The sequence below is a fragment of the Eriocheir sinensis genome, chromosome 51, assembly GCF_024679095.1.
Source record: "Eriocheir sinensis breed Jianghai 21 chromosome 51, ASM2467909v1, whole genome shotgun sequence".
Taxonomy (NCBI): domain Eukaryota; kingdom Metazoa; phylum Arthropoda; class Malacostraca; order Decapoda; family Varunidae; genus Eriocheir; species Eriocheir sinensis.
Genome location: NC_066559.1, coordinates 608803 through 624367, shown reverse-complemented (window position 1 = coordinate 624367; position 15565 = coordinate 608803). Strand labels below are relative to the sequence as shown.

The 15565-nt window shown below is 39.9% G+C and overlaps 1 protein-coding gene across 2 annotated transcripts; it reads left to right on the top strand.

Annotated features, from left to right (window-relative positions):
- Positions 1 to 1102: 1102 nt before the first annotated feature.
- Positions 1103 to 14948, top strand: LOC126982462 (uncharacterized). Of its 2 annotated transcripts, XM_050834502.1 has the most exons (9): positions 1103 to 1378; positions 3994 to 4128; positions 4778 to 4872; positions 5847 to 6018; positions 7691 to 7841; positions 7991 to 8112; positions 8469 to 8834; positions 10413 to 10503; positions 10600 to 14948. In XM_050834502.1, exons 1-8 carry the CDS (start codon positions 1268 to 1270, stop codon positions 10500 to 10502), a joined length of 1242 nt encoding a protein of 413 aa, XP_050690459.1. In that variant the 5' UTR covers positions 1103 to 1267; the 3' UTR covers position 10503; positions 10600 to 14948. The 2 variants fall into 2 exon arrangements, with proteins under 2 accessions (XP_050690459.1, XP_050690458.1); XM_050834501.1 differs by having other exon boundaries at positions 10413 to 14948.
- The last annotated feature ends 617 nt before the right edge of the window (positions 14949 to 15565 follow it).

The following is a 15565-nucleotide window of genomic DNA, read 5'->3' as shown; positions in this document are numbered from 1 at the left end:
TTACGATGACGTAGCTTTGGTTATTCACAAAGGACATCGCAACGCATCTGATTGGTGGAAGACTCGGAGAGCTAAAGTGACGTCATCAGAGTTGCCAGCCAATCACGAGCCAGCCTCACGCCCCGCCACGGCGATGAGTCATCCTCCCTCAACTCCAACGCTGCTAGGTTGTCGTACTCAGCCTCTTATGTTTGCCGATTTCCGACCCCAATAACTGCCTTCATATATAGTTACCGTTAAAATGGTTAACTATATTGGTGTTTTTGGCAATAGCTATGGCTCAGAACCGCATAATTTACCATTTAAACAATAACTATATATGAAGGCAATTATTTGGGTGATAAAAGCAGTTTTTGGGTCGGAAATCGGCAAACATGAGAGGCAGGTCGTACAATCTGCACGTTGAGTGGCAGCTGTCTGGCGATGTTAAACAAATACCTCTGCTGTTGATTGATTGCTCACTTTAATAGATAGAATTACTTTTTTAACACATGTTCTTACTATTTTTATGTTGGGAAACACTGATTGAAACGCATTTCATGCAAATCAGGGAGACATTGTAAGGCTTACGACAGCACCCGACCCTCACGTAACTTACGTATCGTAACTTTGTAACTTGCGATGACGTACGTAGCGCTTCGAGAATTGCGGTGAAGGCGCTATACGTGGACGTAAGTGTGGCTTACGATCACGTAGGGGGTTCGAGGATCTCTCCCCTCAGGCTAATACAGAGAAAGCCAGTCCAGTTATAATAGAGATTAGTAGTCCACCCGTCTATGATCGCATGATCCGAGGTGTTCGCCAACGCTAACATTGTAAACTAAGTTCTCTTGGGTTACTAATACAAGATCAAGAATATTATTATCGCGCGTTGGTTCAGTAACCATTTAGCTAAGGCAGTTATATTTTCAACGAAGTCGATCTAGCATCCTCTGTGCGATTCCCCCTCGGATCCCGTGCAAAGGCCTGAGAGAGAGAGAGAGAGAGAGAGAGAGTATAAAGCAATTCTCTGAGTGTATTATTGTTATATTCATCATGTACTTTTGTCTTTCCGTGATCAAGCCCAAAATAATGACCCCTGAAACGTACAGTTTTCTTTTAAAAATTAATCTCTCAGTGACGTGTCCAACGTAGTGTAAATAATTACACGCGGCACCCCTGGGCCTGACGCACCTCGCCGCCACTTATCGCTATCGCCGCTGCACCATGAGCCGCTGCACTGCCCGCTGCTCTGCCCCGCCGCCCGCCACCTAGCCAGTAGGGAGCCATGTCCGTCGTGGTGTACAAGAGGCAGTCCAACATAGACATCATCCCCGAGGATGACTACTACACGGAGGCGGCCAGGAAGGAGCGGGCCTTCAGTCTCTTCGACCTGCCAGTAAGGGTCCTCACGTTGTGGTCTCAGCTCGCTGTGTCATTTTTCCTTGTGTTGACAACGGTTGACGAGGGAAATACGAGCCCCAGATACATATAGTGACCCATTATTGTCTGTTCTGCCCATGATTGCACCATTATCCGCAGTATTACTAATGATTGCATCATACTCTCAACATTTTGAGCACTTGTTGGTCATAACTCTAACAGGTGAACATAATCTTTAGGTAATTTTGACAAGATTAGATAGCTTTTTATTAAATTATATTAATCATTTAATGCATTTAATTAACTACATAGACTGCCTCCCTTTACTATTGTCATTTTTATAAATTTTTTGGGAAAGGGGAGTTAAATAAAGGTAGTTAAGGTGGTCATGAAAGGAAATACACGCTGATTACATGTGGGTCCAAGGAAATGATCATGGTTCAACAAGATGGAATGAAGACATGACAATTATCTATGAGTGGCTTTCCCAATGTACTCATCTTTGGGAGGAAGGGAATTCTGGGAAAGCAGAACAGCAGAGAGAACATCACCAATACAGATAAGACTGATAACTATATCCTGTAAACGGAAGTACCAGATACAAGAAAATTGGAAGATAAGGAAAGTGGAACTGATTACCCACAGAAGTTAGATTTTTTATAGATAATTATTTTGATAGTATTACGTCATGGTAAGTCATAGCTGTATGGATAAAAATGTGTGTATTGTTTTCAAAGTTTGAAATTAATGTGATTGAATAATACCTCTTGTGCCACATAATGATAGTATAATGATGATGATGGTAATAATAATGATGATGAACTAATAATTAAGACTAGTGGATGAGTGGAGTAGGTAGGAAGACACCTACTGAAACAGGCGTAAGCCACTCCTGGTGAGGTATAAATGGGAAGCGAGGAGGGTGCTGAAGCCCTCCGAAGACCCTTCCCATGTCCTCACTTTCTGTTTCCCAATTGTTTCAGACAGATCCTCTCTCTTTCCACACCACACTACATTCACACAACATACACACCTTTTCCCAAAATAAAAATTAAAAATGGCACAATTACGCTCTGCCTCGGAGTCCCCACCTTGGGGAGGGGACCACAAATTCCCCCAAGGAGGACTCCCATTCTGGCTGCTGACTTGAGAGGTGTCTTGATGACTCCTTGAACCTCTTTCTTATTGATTTCTGCAACATTCGCGGTCTTCGCTCTAATTTTCATTCTGTGGAACACCATCTCTCCTCCTCTAAACCTCACCTTCTCTTCCTCACTGAAACACAGGTTCCTGAGGCTACTGACAGCACTCTCTACTCTGTTTCCTCCTACTATCTTTATCCTAAATTTCAATCCAAAGCTGGATGTTGTGCCTACATGCGCAACGACATCACTTGCTCTCGTGCCCACGACCTTGACTCTTCTGAATTTTCCACCATCTAGCTAAGACTTCATTGTCATTCTATTACTAATTACATCTGTGCTTTTTATCTCTCACCTAACTCTACTATGTAAAGCTCTTTGACTACTTGAACTCTCAAGTGGAGCACATCTCCTAGGAGATTTCAATGTTCACTAAAAGGAGCCTTGTTACCTTCAATGCCTCAAAAACCTAATTTCTCCATCTATCAACTCGACACAATCTTCCAAACACCTATCCTCTATTCTTCGACAACACTCAGCTGTCACCTTCTTCAACACTAAATATCCTCGGTTTATCCTTAGCTCAAAATCTCAACTGGAAACTTCACATCTCTCTTACTAAATCAACTTCCTCGAGGTTGTGCGTTCTGTATAGTCTCCGCCAGTTCATCTCCCCCGCACAGATGCTTTCCATATACTATAGGGGCCTTGTCCGCCCTCATGTGGAGTATGCATCTCATGTGTGGGGGGGCTGGACATATAGTTGAATCTAAGGCTCTTTGTCTCCTCAGCTCTCCCCCTCTTACTGACAGCCTTCTACCTCTTAAATCCGCCACCATGTTGCATCTATTTCTATCTTCTATCGATATTTTCATGCTGACTGCTCTTCTGAGCTTGCTAACTGCATGTTGCCTACCCCCCACCCGCGGCCCCGCTGTACACGACTTTCTACTCATGCTCATCCCCTTACTGTCCAAACCCCTTATGCAAGAGTTAACCAGCATCTCCATTCTTTCATCCCCTTCACTGGTAAACTCTGGAACAGTCTTCCTTTGCCTGAATTTCTTCCTGCCTATGACTTGACCTCTTTCAAGAAGAGTGTATCAAGACACCTCTCCATCTGAAATTGACCTCTCTTTTGGCCACTCTATAGCTACTTATCACCATATGAGAGGAACAGTTAGCGGGGGGGTTTTTTTTCCATCTTTTTGTTGCCCATGAGTTGCTCTGTGCTGTAAAAAAAAAAAAAGTGATAATTGCATTAATGGTTATGGTAATGATTAAAACTAGTGATAATTATGATAGTGATGGTGGTGATAATTATGGTAGTAATGATCATGATAATTGTGGTGGCTGGTGGCTACATTACTATCATGATCATCACTTCCAGGAGTCCCCCCCAAAAGAAGCTGGTCAGGTAAAGAGGCATCGTTGATAATCCCAGTATTCTTTTCGTCTAATTCACACACTCTGTTCCTCACCACAACAGGACCCGATCTGCCTGGAGGTCATCTCCCAGCTGAGTCTGCGGGACACTCGTGCCGTGGCTCAGACCTGCTGGGCTGGCTGGAACCACACCCGGGACCAGCTCATGTGGAGGAAGAAACTATGGCTAAGAGCTGGGGTGAGTTGCTTTTATGTATGCTAAAGATTTTGGAGTGGAACTGTTACTCTGTGGGTATGTCTAGATTGCCAGTAAGAAACTATAAAGGCATTGGTTTTTTAAAGTTACTCTGCTCTGCTATATGCAATTTAGATGTTGAACTGGTTTGTGCACTTAGGATGTTAACCCGGTAGCAGCGGGGATCATGTTTCTTAATGGTCCCTCCAAGCAAGAAAAATGAGAAAAAATCACCCCACACACAAACCATTTCATAATATATATCAAAGCATTTGTGATCAGATTATGTATCAACAGTTTTGGTGGGTTTATATCGTGGCACAAATTTGGCCCGTCGCTGCTACCGAGTTAAAATACTAATGTTACTGTACACTGATAGGCATGTCAGGGATGCTAGTAAGAAATCATAATGTCATAAGTTGCCGCAGCTGCTGACTCTTTGAAAAGTATTGTTTGACTCTAGAATTAATTTGTATGTGTATGGGGAGAAATTGGTTTATGAGATATTGATCAGTTCAAGGTTGTAAAATTTCATCTTTTGGGGGGGAGTCAGACTTTAGCATTACAAAAAAACATGAAATGCCTACAAAGTATACTTTAACTCTCAGAGGTGTGGCAAGAGTCAGGCTGATGAAATTTTATTATTTTACAGGTTATCAACTTGGGTTTATTTGGTCCAAACTTTGAGCCGAACCCAAGTGCCGGTATGCTGGTGCGAGACCCACTGTTGGTGAATAACAAGATGCTGTGAGTAGCCTACTTGAGGAGCCTTGAAGGGGGAAAGACAGGATTGCTTAGAGACTTGTCAGTGGAAGGCTCTGGCAGTCATTCTATGGGGAAACAATGTAGTATTCAGCTGGAAGTGTTTATTCAGCTTTTTTTTTTCTTTTTTTTTTTTTTTTTTTTGTGTGTGTGTGTGTGTGTGTGTGTGTGTGTGTGTGAATGAGCAGATTTCACCAGCTATCTGCCAATTCAAATTTTAGTGGAGGCTTCATCTTCGCCTCCTTGGGCCGTATTACTAAACATTTCGTCCCCAAAGTACACATATTTGACAAGGCTTTCGAAGGAGTTTGGGGCATTTCCAGGAGTAGTTTTATGACCCTGGTGGTAGTTTGACCCTTCTATTGTACCATGAACCTTAAGAAACACTCATTAGAACCTGATTGATGCCCTCTTTGACCTTTAGAAATAGCTGATGTGAGAAGCGAAAGTGCCTTAAAATACCGACCCTTGTGTTTTTCTGCACTATGGCTACTAATTTTAATAAGATTACTCTTACACACCGCCTGATACTGACACTATATAAAGTTAAGGAATGCTTCTGTTATACTACTACTGCAACACATCATACTGTGTTATTGATGGTTTTGTGGTCATAGTCATGTCCTGGGTGATGGTGTTTGAATGCTGTGTGGGGCTCATTTCTCTGTCCAGTCTGCATTTCTTTAGATATTTTTTTTTCCCTTTTCTCAGAAGGTTACTTTTTTTCCAACCACGTGATACAGGTTTACCCTCAAGACATGGGGATTAAGTTATAAGAGAAGTGACTAGAGGGATTTAACCTCATTGTACAGGAAGATGTGCTTTGGAAGTGGATCTTTTTCAGCTTATTTTGAATAGAACATTTCTCAAAATATTCTGTTTTTATGACTTCACTCTGCTTATGTGTGAAAACAGGGTAACTGATAATGATAATGATAACAACTGTTCATATGATGCAGGTACGAGATGCTTGACCCTGACTCATGTATTGATGATAATGAGGAGGACCTGGACATGGGTCACCTTCTTTCCAAAATGACTGCACCCAACACCTCCATTGGCTTCTCTGACGTCATTGACCATATCATCAGCATATTCAATGGTGGCAACCAGCAGACATCGTACTCTGATGTGAGTGGCTGGATTTTTTGTTCGTCTGCATATTTAATACAGTATTTTATTTTATTTTTTTCTTGTGTATAATTATGAAAAAAAGTTTTGTCATTAATATTCTAGTTACTGTTAACAATTAACCCAATCCCCTTCAAGCAGACATTTTACTCTAATGTATGATATTACCATATTTGATGGCTTATAAGACGCATGGGCTTATAAGACGCACCCCTCATTATAATACATTCATATAGCCCTCCCCACTATCAGGTCAATATTAAATTTTTACATGTATTCGGATCCTTATCAACCTGGTAGCAGCAGGGATCATGTTTCTTAATGGTCCCTCCAGGCAAGAAAAATGAGAAAAAATCACCCCTCAGACTTCATAATATATATCAAAGCATTTGTGATCAGGTTATGTATCATCTATTTTGGAGGGTTTAAATCATGGCACAAATTTGGCCCGTTGCTGCTACATGGTAAAGCCACAAATTTAGCCCGTCGCTGCTACATGGTAAAGCCACAAATTTGGCCCGTCGCTGCTACATGGTAAAGCCACAGATTTGGCCCATCGCTGGTACCGGGTTAAATCCCAATACTTTACATTTAAAATCCTTAATATTTGCTGGGACGAACCAGAACCGGTCCTTCTCAGAGACTTGAGGGTACTGCTTTGAGATGTAAACAAACATGGTGGAGACAGCAACATTGTCAGAGGGGTAACGGGTATAAACTTTGTGCATCATATTTTTTTTTTATTATTCTACTTGATAATTCTAGTTGTTGTAATATTCTAGTACATTTTTAAAACATAATAAAGTGTGCAATTTCAAACTTGAATGTACTTCAGTGTTTGCTGGACACATGTAAAGTAAGAATGTTGAAAGATAAGCCCAAAATGGAGAAACAGGCACTTGTAAATATCAAATAATAACCTATCTTCTCAATATCTTGTCAGTATTATCCATATATTGTTTGTGTCTATCAATCAAACAAAGTTAAACGGTTTTATGAAGAAGGTCTGTCTTACCTCAATGATCCCTGTCTATTAAGGAAACATTGCGTGTCTTGCGCGTGTTGTCAGGTTTGGTGCACAACCGTCCACTAGTTTAGGTACAAGTCCTCACTTAATTTTTTTCCTGACTGGTGTTATTTTATATGAAGTAGTGGTAAGTACTACTGTTATACATTGTTATTTTAGAAAAGAGTTGCCGTTGTTGGTGTAAAAGTGATTGACCCCTTTTTACGTTTATGGAGAGGTTTGCCGTTTAATTTAATTGCCATTGCTGCACCAAAACTTTACTAGCCAGTAACCCAAAGCTGAACCTTGCCCTTATAAGACGCAGGGGGGTTTTCAGGGACATTTTTTTAGAAAAAAAGTGCGTTTTATAAGCCGTCAAATGCGCTAGTTCCTTTTCCTCAAGAAAAAAATGTATAATTGATGGACCTTCCAATTTGTTATTTGCAAACCTTTGCCTCCAACTCTACACCTCTTTTGTCTCCTTTCTCCTTTGATAATAAGGCTTAGTCATACATTGTGGCCTCAGTTTATCATCTCAGATAGTCAGAGTTGCTACTCTAAGCATTGTTTGTATCTTAACATTTTATATAACACTTTGATGCAGCAAATAACTTTTGATGCAGTTTTCTTTCCTTTCATGTGATCACACAGGTTTTTATTTTGCAGCCCTTCACAAGGGGTGAGGGAGCACCAACATTCCTCCTGTTTGGGATGCCAGAAACCAAAGTCTCCAAGAAACTTGTCCTCAGCTTCATTGCATCCAAAGGCTCAACCTTTGACACTGTTGGTTTTGTCAAAGGAAAGCCTGGAGGAATGGGTATGTTGTACATTTTTTATCCCATTTATGTTTGCTTAACCTTAACCACAGAGGACAGGAAGAGACTGAAACAGAGGATCTGCTGCACAACATGATGTAAGCAGCTGAAACAAGAAGGTGTATAGCTAACTTACACTGATCCCCTGCAGGCGGTGGTGTTACTGTGCGATACGGCCACCACCTGCTGAACCTTCTGACTGTGCGCCGCGCTCGCCCTCGCCTGCTGGTACAAGACCCACAGGGCACCACCTTCCACCCTGATGTGGCCATGGTATGTATGCAACAATGATATATAATAATAATAATAATAATAATTTATGATAATCATAACAGTACTACTACTACTACTACTACTATTACCATTAATAATAATAATATCAATAATTGGTTTATTTAATCTTGGCAGCCATTAGTTTTTATATTACTAATGTGTGTATGTATTTAACTAGTTGTGCTATACTGGTAGTGAGCTGCACTTGTAGGATCCTGTCTCCAAATCTCAATTTGCTGTTTAGTTTTAGATTCATGTTTCTGTTAGTATATGTTTGCCAAAGTATATTTATGATATATATCTAGTGTCAAGCATTGGCTCAGTGTCTTGACATGCCCTTCAAACATCTGCTGCAGGTGATCCCTCAAGTGGATGGCCTCATCTGCTACATGGATGCCACCTGCCACTGTGACGGGTCTCAGCGTGGCAGCAGCAGCAGCACCAGTGGCAATGGCCAGGTGGGGGGCCATAGCCTGGATGTGCTGGAGCTGGAGGCAATGATGCGAACCATTCCGGCCAAGCTATCCCCACCAGTGCTGGTGTTGCTGGCGCGCATGGATGACCCCCAAGGCCCCTCCACTGACTCGGACCATGATGCTGATGGTTGTGTGGATCATGGCCACCGACGAGGCCCAGCAGAAGTGCCCCTAGGCAACCCTCCGCCCAGACACCGCCCGGCTATGCTGCACCCTGTCCTCAGCAAGCTGGACCTCCCGTGGGCGGTGAGTGTGATGGAGGTGGTGGTGGTGAGGCACACATGGGTTGGCTCATACTCATATCCTCCCTGTCTCACTCATTCTCTGGGCTCATAAGCTTATCACTCACTCCTGCCTCTTATCCTCTGTCCTCACTTATTCACTCTGTGGTCATAAGCTTCTCACTCTCTCCTGCTTCTTCCCACTGTCCCTCTCCCTGTCTCTCTCTGCTCATAACCTTCTCATTCATTTCTTACTTTTTCCTCAACAGTCTGCCCTGCTTAAGAGGAATAATTAACTATCAAGTTAATTCATTGATACATGCTAATACTGAAAGTGACCTACAAAATTTGGTCAGTGTTTTTGATAGTGTCTGTAATAGGAGAAAGCTGAAAGTAAATTTCAACAAGAGTAAAGTGATGGTTTGTGAGCGAAGTAGAGGTGAGGTTGTAGATTTTGTATGCCCATATAGAGTGGGAATTGAATGTGAAAAAGAATGCAAAATAATTTTGAATGGTGAAGAAATGGAGGAGGTCAATGAGTTTAAGTACCTTGAATCAGTTATGTGTAAGCATGGTGGTATGGAGGGAGAGATAAGAGAAAGGGCATTGCAAGGAAGAAGGGTGGTAGGGTCTTTGGGATGAATCATGAATGGCTGAAGTGTGGGAAGAATCATGAATGGCTGAAGTGTGAGCATGGAGGTAAAGAGGGATTTGAGAAATACAATAGTAGTACCGACCCTCACATATGCAAGCGAAACATGGGCCTGGAATTTCAACTTTCCATTTTTCTCTCTATCTCTTTAACCCTTTCTATACGTGATGCAGACGTCAGCGTCACAGTATGGAAAGGGTTAAGAGGAAATGGAAGAGGATTAATCCTCTTCTAAACCTCTTAATCCTCTTCCATTTCCTCTTAATCCTCTTCTAAACCTCTTAAGAGGAAATGGAAGAGGATTAAGAGGTTTAGAGGAGGATTAAGAGGTTTAGAAGTGAATTAATCCTCTTCCATTTCCTCTTAACCCTTTCCATACTGTGACACGTCTGTATTTCCTCCTGCCTATGACTTAAAACTCCCTCAAGAGGAGAATATCAAAACACCTCTCCACCTGAAAGTGACCTCTCTTTTGGCCTCTTGTTCTTTCTGCTTTTGTTAGGAGCAGCATCTCGCAGGGTTTTTTGTTTTGTTTTTGTTTTTGCCCTTGAGCTGCCTCCCTTGCTGTATAAATAATAAATACCAGTATGTACAACAGAATTACTATGCAGTTTCCAACTTTCCCTCTTTAGTTTTCTAAATCTTTAGTCTACTCTGGCTTACCATTTTCTGTACGGTACTTTTACTGACCCCCCTCCCTATCCCCTGAAACCCATTAGGGGAGGGGGTTATCTCATCCTGTAGCCCCATTCTCTGGTCCATTTTTTTCATATTGGACATGTTTGATTTTTTGCTCACCCAATAATCTCTTTAGATGCAATGGGGGCATAGAGGGAAGGACCCATTCCTAGGAGGGGGCATGCTTTAGAGGAACTATGTGGTTAGATAACATGAAATTTTATTTCTATAGATTAATTAGAATAATGCTATGATGAGGTGGCATCTTTTCAGGTGAGTGAGGTGGAAGTGAAGACCTTGTCTGGCATCCACCGGGGCCTCAACTGGCTTCTCCATCGCACTCTCAAACTCAAGAATGGATAAGGTATTCAGACTCCTTCAGTAGCTTTTGTGAGGAAACATTACCCATCATTGTAGTGACATAACTGCACAGTTATAACACACTCAACCTTCATTGCAGTGGCTGGAGGTGTTGAGTAGCCTCCACTGCTCTGGTCTGGTCTCCTTGTCCAGCTTAGAAGCTACAAGATATTGTAGCACCACAATAACTGCCAAAGTCCAACCCTCACACATTGGACCAAAAAGGGCTGGAAAGACTGAAGAATCTCTAATCTGTTAGTCTGGTGTGCCTCTTGATTATGTGCATGTGGATTGTTTTTTTAGTGATAGAGTAGAGGCAGGTGGAGGGATGGAGGGAAGGGACAAAGGGTTGGCCATTGGAAGAGGGCATGAGTACAGGGTATGTGGAAGGGCTTCTGTATTTCAAGAAGCCCTGGGAAGCACTAGCTTGATTTTCTTATGTTACTTTCTGTTATTGAAAAGAAAGGATTTACACGTACACCTACTAAAACCTTTTCATTTTGGCACAGTAAGGACTTCTCTCTCTCCCACCTTCCCACTCCATATCAGATTCTTCCAATAAAAAACTTAAAATCTGGTCATATTCTAAGAAATTATATATTAGTTCATTAAGAGATCTAGTTATGCATTATTAAAATTAGAAGGTTTTTGCCATGACCAAAGGTGATGTAATTCTCTTTTCTCTCTCTCTCTCTCTCTCTCTCTCTCTCTCTCTCTCTGAGAGGTCTTGGGTTTGAGATCCCTGGGTGGAGTGGAGAGACAATGTGTATTCCTTATTAACTCATACCCCCTGTCTACCTATTAGTGAATGGGTACTGGATGTCAGTTGGGGGTTGTGTTCCACTCCCCAGGTGTGTGTGGGTGTGAGGTTTCAGTCGTACCCAGAGATCCAGCACTTCTGAGCTCCATGCTCAGTTAGGGAGGGTACTGGCTGGTGATTGCGTGTCTGTTGCATGATCAGACCATGGTGAATTACACACACACACACACACACACACACATGAAGGAAAGGCTAGATGAATGTAGATGTGGAGACAGGACTATTAGAGCTTAGCTCAGGCCCAGTAGACTACAAATAGGTAAATACAAATAGATAAATACACACCCAGTCATTTATCTAAATTCATTCTTCTGACTTTTATTTTCTGGTGGGAGCTGTTGGTATGGGATATGGGACTAATTCAGTTTGTTGAATGTGCATTCAATTATTTTATAATGAAGGAAAGCATCACAAGTCTGTATAATAGTTATACATTTAGGAAGTTGTGATGCATCTCACCATTAGTTTTGTATTTCTCAAAAGAAATGTTCTTACACTTTCACTCTCTAACTTATTGGCCATCCTTCCTTCATCGTACACACAGATGGACAATACTAGACAGTAGACAATAAATCAACTGTGGGTTTAATGTGGTTGATTGGTTTGAAGCTTTATAATTATCTTAAGGTGAAGTAATATAAAGGGAAGGTAAATGGAGGCATAGACTGCACCCTTGAGTTGCATTGTTCCTCAACTTGGCCTAGACTGTACCATGGGGTGTGCAGACATCAGGGGAAATAATTAGGAAGGGTTAGTTGATTATAGCCATAGCAAACTTATTACATGAGTGTTTTTTTATCTAAATGTATGTGGTAAATGCTGCTTATTTTACATCTAATCCAGGACTTATAATAGAGGTTATTCACCACTAGTTTTGCCAAGCCAGGGTCATTTCTCCCTCTATATATACTACACAGACTGCTTAGGGCATTAAGCTGGCAAGGCAACCTTCTGGCCACAACTGACCCATTGATTGTTTACATTTGAGTGTGGATGGGGGTCTTGATTTAGGAAAGGGGTCTCCCAGATACAGTTCTGTCTTGGGTCTTGGGCCCCAGATGCCTTTGAACAGAGCCGGGCACAGCCCAAGCGTTGCATACTTTATTGAGTTTTTCAGAGACTTAAAAGAGGCAAACTATCCATGCACTCATGGTCTTGTCTGGCAGGCTGGGACACTGAAGGGTAGATGAGAGTAGAATTTCCAGTCCTTGAGTCAGGTTTGAGGGAGGACACAAGAAAATTAAGGTAGAGGCAGTAAGGGAAAAACACCATCTCTCAGTTTAATAGGAGTGGCAAACCCCACATATATGCAGAAAGTAAAGACGACCTAAGTGTGTTTGGGAAATATATTACACCCATTCTCATTCCAAAATACATCCAGCTAGCCTATTAAGTTAACAAAACAAGAGCTTAAGCTTAGTGTAATGGTTGGCTGTGAATAGTTTTGTTAGATATCATCACTGAATGATTCCTAGAAACCTTTGAAAATAGCTTATGAATATTTGTGCATTGTCTGTAGACCCTGAGTTTTGTATAATGAGATGCTAATCATGTCACAATCATCTTGTTTGCCTTTCTGATAAATATGCAGCTGTTTATGATTGTTTGTCAAGCTTGGCATTTTTTAAATGCTTGATTAATCAGACTCTCCCCTTGAAAAAAATTCATGGGAAAGAAGGGAAGAAATGTCAGCTCACTTATATATTGAGTAGCAACTTGGTAAATATTGATGAACCAATTTTACAATTAACAATTTTGTAATTGTTATATACAAACAAATCCACCACCTGCAGAGTGTACTCCTTGTTTCTCTTAGTCACCAAGAGCATGTAATCCCCCTTTGTTCATTCATTATTTAATGCTTGTGCTCTGTGCTTCTCCCCAAGATTTCCAGTCACCAAATTTTGCCTAACATATAAATTTAAGAGCAGTTTGCCAGTGTCTCAACCCTCCCAGGAGGGAGATCAAGCACTGACAAGCACTGCATGGGAGGGAGACCCACCTGCCCACAGTGAGTTGACCTTTGACCAGTTCTCATCCCAGAGGATTTATCAATAACACTAGTTTAAAAAATGTTATGATGAACTTTCCTTATTTACTGAAGGATATATATATATATATATATATATATATATATATATATATATATATATATATATATATATATATATATATATATATATATATATATATATATAATATTATTATTATTATTATTATTATTATTATTATTATTATTATTAATTAGTGTGTGTGTGTGTGTGTGTGTGTGTGTGTGTGTGTGTGTTTCACTCCCTTGGAGCTGATCTTTTCTCATTGCTTATGGTGAAAATAGGGAGACAGACATTATTATTATTATTTTTTTTTTTAGTCAGGATAAGGCTGACTAAACAATCGTCAAAAAAATGCTTTACTATTGAAAACTGGAAGTTTGAACCCAAATACATAGGTTCATGGATTGAAGTGTCTTGAACTTCAATATGTGTGTAAGAGATTTGAGTCTTACTTCATTTAATTTTAAAACCAGATTTATACTGGCTGTCCTGGGACATTATCATGCACATTCCAAACCTCCCAGAGATAGTATTTATAATACAGTATTCATTTCACATTAGAATAAAAATAGTGTTTTTGTGTTAGGTTACACCAACTTGAGTGAAGGATGTGGTAGAAGTTATTGTGGTAGTGTAACCATAAGGATGTGGACAGTCAGTAAGAAAACAGTCCTAACTCTGGCCAGATAGCTTCTGTAAATGAACGTTGTGCTGAGCCATTGATTTTGAAGGTTTACTTAGTACAAGATTGTTAAGCCGTCTAATGAAAGCTGCTTATTATTGTCCAAGGGATGCAGCGTAATTAATTGATACGCCACACTGTTAGTAAGGATTGGGTTCCTGCACTGCCTGTTTATATGCATAGTTATGATGTGGATAAAAATATTTTTAATGTTATGTACAGTTCTTTTCTCATTCTTGTGTATAAATTTTGTTTTTTTTATACAGATGCAGTATACAGTATATGTATATTAGTAGCAGTTGAATGGTAAAATTCTTATGTATGGATCCCTTTTCCCAGTTCAGCAGAAGTAGCATTATGCTATCAAGTGAGAATATACATTATTAAGTGGGATTATCATGGCACCGAGTTCAAGTTATACCAAACTTCCTCATGGTGTGTTGTGTGGTATGGAATGTGCACAGCTTAATTTGAGTGAAAAAAGGTGATTCAAGAGTTCTCCTGAGCAAAGTATCTAAGACCATATGGCTCTGGTAGGGTTAGGGTTACAAGGGTGTGTTGCCTCTCTCACCGAACTAGCATGGAACTGTTAGCATGACTGTACGATCATCACCATATTGCAAAGAACCATTTGGCATGCTTTGTAAGCAGATTCAACAATACTTTTAGAATGTACTGAAATAATACACTAAACACATCAGCTTTAGCATTGTGAGAAGCCTTCATTACACTAGAAGTTTTTCACCAATGTAGGCTCAATATTATGAACAAGGATTCTTTCATCATATTCTTTTTTACTGCAGGCAGTATGTACTGTGTATAAATTTCCATCCATTTTCTATCATAAATGCCAATACCACTAACAGCTGGCCATTAAAGTGTTTTGTCTTTTACCTTCATCATAGTTATTAACACTGATTATTCTTGGTGGACTTTATGAGCCGTGTTTGTGTTTTAGTGTGTGCAACAATTACAATCTTGTTTGTGAGGTAACTCTGTGAACCATTATCATATACGTACCTATACTCCCCATTGTTTCATGCATATTTGTATGTATTTTTTTACTACATAATATACTTTAGAATAATAATTCGGTAATTATACCATATATATATATATATATATATATATATATATATATATATATATATATATATATATATATATATATATATATATATATATATATAAACTGACTTATCTTTCGACACCTCTTTGGATTCTTTTAGGAGCAGCGAGTAGCGGCTTTTTTTTTATTAATGTTTACTTTTTGTGCCCTTGAGCTGTCTCCTTTGCTGTAAAAAAAAATATATATATATATATATATATATATATATATATATATATATCTATATATATATATATATATATATATATATATATATATATATATATATATAATCTCTCAGAGGTGAACATTTCCCATACTATCACATCAATAAGAAGTTATTTAATGCACAAAAGATATAACAAGAAGTTTCGATTTTTCTTAATTTTCCAAGAAAGAGAG